Source organism: Osmerus mordax, chromosome 3 (genome assembly GCF_038355195.1).
Source record: "Osmerus mordax isolate fOsmMor3 chromosome 3, fOsmMor3.pri, whole genome shotgun sequence".
Classification (NCBI taxonomy): Eukaryota; Metazoa; Chordata; class Actinopteri; order Osmeriformes; family Osmeridae; genus Osmerus; species Osmerus mordax.
The window spans coordinates 21033070-21039311 of NC_090052.1; the positions used below are offsets into that span (position 1 = coordinate 21033070).

General features: G+C 40.6%; 1 protein-coding gene across 1 annotated transcript; it reads right to left on the minus strand.

Moving 5' to 3' along the window:
- Nucleotides 1-641: 641 nt before the first annotated feature.
- hexim1 (HEXIM P-TEFb complex subunit 1) lies at nucleotides 642-2541 on the minus strand. Its single transcript, XM_067233048.1, has one exon. It carries the CDS (start codon nucleotides 2265-2267, stop codon nucleotides 1101-1103), a length of 1167 nt encoding a protein of 388 aa, XP_067089149.1. The 5' UTR covers nucleotides 2268-2541; the 3' UTR covers nucleotides 642-1100.
- Between the last annotated feature and the right edge of the window lie 3701 nt (nucleotides 2542-6242).

Here is a 6242-nt window from a genome sequence, read left to right on the forward strand (position 1 = left end):
AGATCGTCATCAATACAGAAAAAAAAAACACATCAACGGATTTGCGGATGCATTTACTGACTTGGACATACTACTTCACAATGTCATTTTAATAGGCCTAAACTTTGTTCAGGTCTTACACCTTTCACCTATCAACTTCCCTATGCCATTTTAATTCATAACGGATCATTATATTGCCTGTGCCCTGAAGGAATGACTCGATGGAATTGTCCATACGCAGATAATTGTCATAAACTATATCTAAATGCCAAGTAAAACAAAACGATAACCACACAGAAATAACCGCCATCTCACCATAGACACTAAACTATTTTATAAGTGACAGCTCAGGCGAGATCCTCTATATACCATGCTCATAAATGTCAGAGTACAGGCCAGACATTTCTGTTGAGTCTTTAAATTCACATAGCCTAGGTAAATGGCTTGGCAGCTAGCAAATGAATACAGACGGGATAGATAATTTAGCATTTTACTCAGTGTAATGTTTGTGTGAGAACATCACTTTAAATTAGGCCTATGCTCTTTGGTAAACAAAGCAGGAATCCATGGCCTACATTATAAAAGGCATTAGACCACTACATGAGATGTTATAGGCCTATATTAATGTAACCATTTAGGAACTTAAGTAATTAGGCAAGTCGTCAGAACAAATCTTTATTTACCCATACGGAAAACAACTTTAGAGTGCACATGTATTTTGACAATTTATGTAATTATCGAATTATAATGCTTTGAATGAATTTGCCTTATCAATTTTTAAAATGTATCTCTAGGTCGTGCTGATTCGACAATTGGGATAATATAATGCATACAATACTTAGGAACAAAACAAAAACATACGCATTTTCAAATACATTCTCTTTATAAAAAGAATTGAGCTTTTTAAATATTTACATTTTCTTTCTTGAAAAAGTTTCATATCGACGCCTTACAGTCCAAAAAGAAAGGAAATATCAAGTATTGCAATGCAATTTACGGACTGAACAGTCCAAATAACAAACCGATTACATAAAACGGATGACAGTTTTTAAAATCCGGTGTGAATCCCCTTGTTTCCCATTTGAATGTTGTTTTCTTTAAGTTAACCTGCTTGTCCATTTTTATTTACCTATGGTGGCAATCTGTCCCCTTTCCTTGCTCAGCTGGTTCTGCAAGAGAAGCTCGCTGTTCTGCGCTCTCAGTCTCTCCAATTCGCTCTCCAGTTCTTTGAGTCGCGTAGAGTCGGACTGGGTCTGGGGTACCGGGCTATCCAAGCGGGTGGCAGGATCGTTAACAGAAAATCGTAGCCTGTTGTTCTCCTCTTCCAAACGGGACATGCACTTCTCTAGTTCCAGATACTCCTGAACAAGCTCTTGCTTGGTCATATTTTGAAGACTCTCAACGTGGTACTTCTCATAGGTTTCGGAAAAGTCTCTCTGAAGAAATTCCCCACCTGCATTTCCGGCCCTTCCAATGCCGTCGCTGCCACCTCCGCTACCATCATCATCTTCTTCCTCGTCCATAAGATCGTCCTCACTAGCTGTGTCTTCTGGGCGACCAGGCCCCAACAGCCGCCGGGCACCCGTCTCAGTGTTCAGGTCTGGCTCCTCACGGTCATGTTCCTCCATTAGAAACTGTGTGGTATTATAAGGTGCTACAGGGAGTCCTTTCGCAAACATCTCTTCTCTCACTCGGGAGGCCCGTGCAGTTTCTCGTTCATCGAGTTCTTTCTTTTCCTCCCAGGAAAGCTTGTAATATGGCTTCCAGCGACGCTTCTTTTTTGAGGGTCGACGTCTGTGTTTTTTCTTGCCCTGACGCGCATCTGTCCCGACGCCAGAGTTGGTTCTCTTGACGTGATTGCCACTTTCTCCTTGCAGTTGGCTCAGGTTCTCCTCGAGCGGTCCATCTCCACTGTTACCGTGGGCAACAAGGCCACCTTCTCCCGCTGCATCTACTCCGGGTTCCTGACAAGGCTGAGCAGCAGCTGGACACTTGGGAAGTGCATTTCCGGCAACGAACACAGGACACACCTCCCTGTGGCCGCCTTGCATTTGCCACAACTTGTCTGTTGTGATACCACCACTGCCATCTACTTGATTTGTGTTTCTTTGTCGCCCCCTATCGTCAGTCTCTGGTCCACCATTCTTATTGGCTGGAGGATGCTCCAAAACGGTTCCGCTCCCACCTGATGTGGTATCTGAAGTTTTAAGGTGATGGGTCTTCTCAAAGCTTTGATCCGACATCCTGGTGGTGGTGCAGATGGGTTTGCTTGTCTTACCACATTTCATGCGTTGTTTCTAATGTCCTTTTAAGATTGACAAAAAAAGATTTAACAAAGTTCTGCAAAGTATTCCGTTTCTATCTCACAATTAGCCAAACGTATATTAAAGGTAAAGTTGCTTTAAACGCACTATTGTTAATTTTAAAACGAAAATTTTCAAATGAAACACTTGGTCTTCTCAAACGATTCGTCAGAGCTACTGTTGCTAACTACCGTTAACTATTTCGGAGCTGCCAGAAATCGCTGTCCTGTCCAATACTACGCGACACTCCGTCGCTACAACAGTGTCCAGTGTGCTACTGTGAAAGAGGGAGCTCGTGCTTATATACAAACGCTGCCTCTACCAGTGCGCATGCTGCTTCTTATCGTTCGAGTTGCATTGTGGGATGTGTAGTTTTACAGTCTATTTTAAAGCCTAAAACGTTTGAAAATAAACTACATGGTCCATGAACGTAGGTTTATTGGCGTGAATGTTAGCCAATCGGATTTGATAAAAAAAGGCGGGATTCGCTTCTCTTCTCTGTGCCTTTATTGGACAACGCTGAAAATGCTCTGTTGCTAAGCTTGAACTATATTGCTATTGGTAAAGCAGAACGTCAATCAAACGCACACTGGTCTAACGAAGAAAGCAGTGCGGACAATTTTCATGCAGGTTAAACAACCACAAAAAGAAGGGAGAAATGTAGAAGTGTACAAGTACTTACTTTAATAGTTTGTTACATGGCATCATACTCTCGCCACATAAAACATATCAATGAAGATAATAACGTTTTTCGATGTTATTTTATTCATGTATTTTCAATCACAGTACTTTCATGTACTACTGCAATCTTTCACCCCCTTCTGTTTAAGCACAAAATGAAACCGTCTGGTTGTACGAAGTAGTCCGTTTCGACTGTTAATTTTGGAAAACAATCATCTGCCCATCTTATATGTGGTTTATTATCTTATTGTTTATGAGGTTAGATGATTATATCATGTAATTCATGATTTGAGGTAACATTGAACGTTGTATAAGTATTTATCTTCTGCGCGGAGTGATATTTTACACACCCCATATGTCTTATTACAGAAAGTGGCGTAAGCAAAGATATGTTCTAACTAGTCAGCAGCGCCACCTTAAACAATCGAACGTATTGTTATTATCATGGTTCCAAATATTGGTAGATAATGGTAGTCTATTGGTTTGGCGAGGATCACAAACGTTTTACGTTGCATCTATCGGTCGTCAGTTAGCTACTGTTAGTACTAACAGTGGACCTCTTTAACGCAGTTGTCCCCATAAGAAGCATAGCTTCCAGTCAAATAGCTAGCTTGTGCTGGCGCTTCTTCGACGAAGCTAACGTCGTTAGCTAGCAAGCTAGTATGGTGGCAACTATAAGCTAGCTAGTTTGCAAACAACACACAACGTATCGGCTCAACTAGGCAGTCTTAACAACCGCCCAATCATTTTCAGAGTAGGCACGCAGCTCGGTCAGATTTAGTCCAGATGTTCTTTTGTATACCGACGAACATGGTTGAGGTTGCAAAGTAGCTAGGCTAGCTAAATAAAACGTCTTGCTACCTTGGTTCCGTCTAATTGCTGAAATATAACAAAACAATGGAACCATTAAACACAATAACTGGGAAGTAGCTCACCACGTGGCTTTGAGTAACTAATGAATTGAAACTAATTAGCTTTGAGCACCACTGATGTAAAACATCCTTTGCTTTGTGTCAAACTACGATAAATAGAACGTTTCAATTCCAGGAAATAGTCTGACACATTGACAATACCATGTAGCTACAAACTCGGTTAGTCTAGTTGGCAATTAGCTCATTTTAATGTATCACGGCTTTTATCAGAAACTACTATTGCAGGATGTAGGTTTTGAATACATTCTGACGCACCCACTTGAATCTGTCAATCTTAAAGAACTGCTCGCCTACTAGATCTGCTTTCGTGTTGAGCTTTTAAGCTAGCAAGCAGGTAGCTTAAGGCTAGAAATCCATTAGCCAAACATTGAAACGGAATCTACGGCCATTTAGCTATGTAAGTGAAAGCTTTCCCTTGTAAGGAAGACAATAGTTATTGCATGTGAAGGTAACCAGAACTGCACAGGCCCCTCTAGCTAAGGTGTCTACAGTTACACCTGCGTGTATTTCTATACATTCATGATCATTGTACTACTCATTTGCCATTTTTCACATTATGTCCCTTTCATCTAAACTTTTTACACAATAGAAAACACATGTTACACCATGTTAATGCATCATGATACACAAGTTGAACTGCCAGACTGAGGATAGACTAAAGTGGTAATCATTAAAACATGCATAAGCACATATAGCTATAACTTTCTGTCTTAATTTGATACGGTTGTTAGTTACAATTATGAAAATGCACAGTGCAAAATAATTATTTTTGATGCTTAGGGAGTTGTATATGGATTTAGCCTACTGTAGCCTAAACAGTGGACTGGAATACCTACACATTTACGCTTACATTTTATTCATCTAGCAGATGCTTTTAACCAAAGCAACGTAGCAAACTCAAACATTGAAGTGGTTGCACCACCTTTTTTTTAAATAGTTTGTTTATTTGCAACAGTTTGGAAATATAGTTCACTATTTACATTTAGTCATTTTTTAGCAGACACTCTTATCCAGAGCGATATTTCCGTGTGAAAGGCCTATGTCCACATTTACGACACTGCTTGCTTTGTACATCAATAACGTTAAACCACAATGCTCATTGCTTGTTTTAATCCTAAAGTGGTCCCATTCCCATCGTGCACCTGGATTTGGCCTAGACCCACCAGGTTAGTCCCATTGGCACTCGTTATAAAATAGAAACAGTTCTTACATTGCGCAACATAGTGACATTTTCTTCCACTGCTCTTCAGACAGCCCATGAAACAAGATTTCTCATATACACAGTACCTCCAGCAGACCACCCTTCCCCCTCACATCTCTGCTAATCATCCTCTTTATACCATTATCAAAACCTAATTAAGTCGCTGCCTCCTGGGTTTGCTATAGCATCTTAGACCAAGACACATTCATTTAATCTACTGCGGTTTTCTAGTGGACCCAGTGTGCCCACATATTGATATAGCGTGATCTACTATATACAACTGAGGCCTAAAACATCCTTACGAATCAATTGATTTATTCATTTTCTTTGCAATACATTCATGAAGGAGAGTATCATTTGTATATGCTTACTGAAAGATTGATCCTAAGACGATCTTAAAACTGTATTTAGTTTTGATTAGGCTATAGTTAAAAAGTTTGTGGAAATACGATGTGCACCAGATTGACAATGAAATCTAACGTTAAATGAAAGGGTTTCCATGACATAACTTCCACACCCCACACAGGATTGGATAGGCGTCAGTGAAAGTGTCAGCGAAACCCCAATAGGGGGCGCTATTTGATAAGAGTGGGCTAGAATTCCGTATGGATTCTCGTCTCGTCATGATACCTTTAGTTCGCTTTTGTGTCAAGGACAGTTTGTTATGCCTACTTATGGTCGCTGGTAGTGGTTAAAGGAGCCTATGGTTTGCAGTCTGTTACAAACAGTTCTTTTTCTAAAAGAAACCTTTTTAGCCTATTCTGATTCTAAAACTGCCACGGGGCAGTTACACAAAAAATGCTGCAAGACACCCAATGCATCTGATATTGCGGCGACACTGTTGCAAGACACGTAAGAGACAGTGCCATTGTCGCATCTAGAAATCTAGTATACGGGGCAACATTTTTACTCGGACACTTAGAATGTGTCTTGCACTGATATTAACGTCATCGCGTATTACAAGAGTGAGATCTAGCTACGCCTCACTGCCTCCTGGCTTTAAACATGTAACAAACCACTGTACATCGTGTCAACGCAATCGATCGCTAGTCTTGACAGTATCTCCTGAACAGACTGTCTCGTAGTCGCATATCAGAAGGTGAGAGTCTTCAACCCCAGAACATAACACAAAATCCCCTGGTGTCC

Coding starts and splice junctions, on each gene's coding strand:
- hexim1 (XM_067233048.1), bottom strand. CDS start 2,267: ATGAAATGTGGTAAGACAAGCAAACCCATCTGCACCACCACCAGGATG.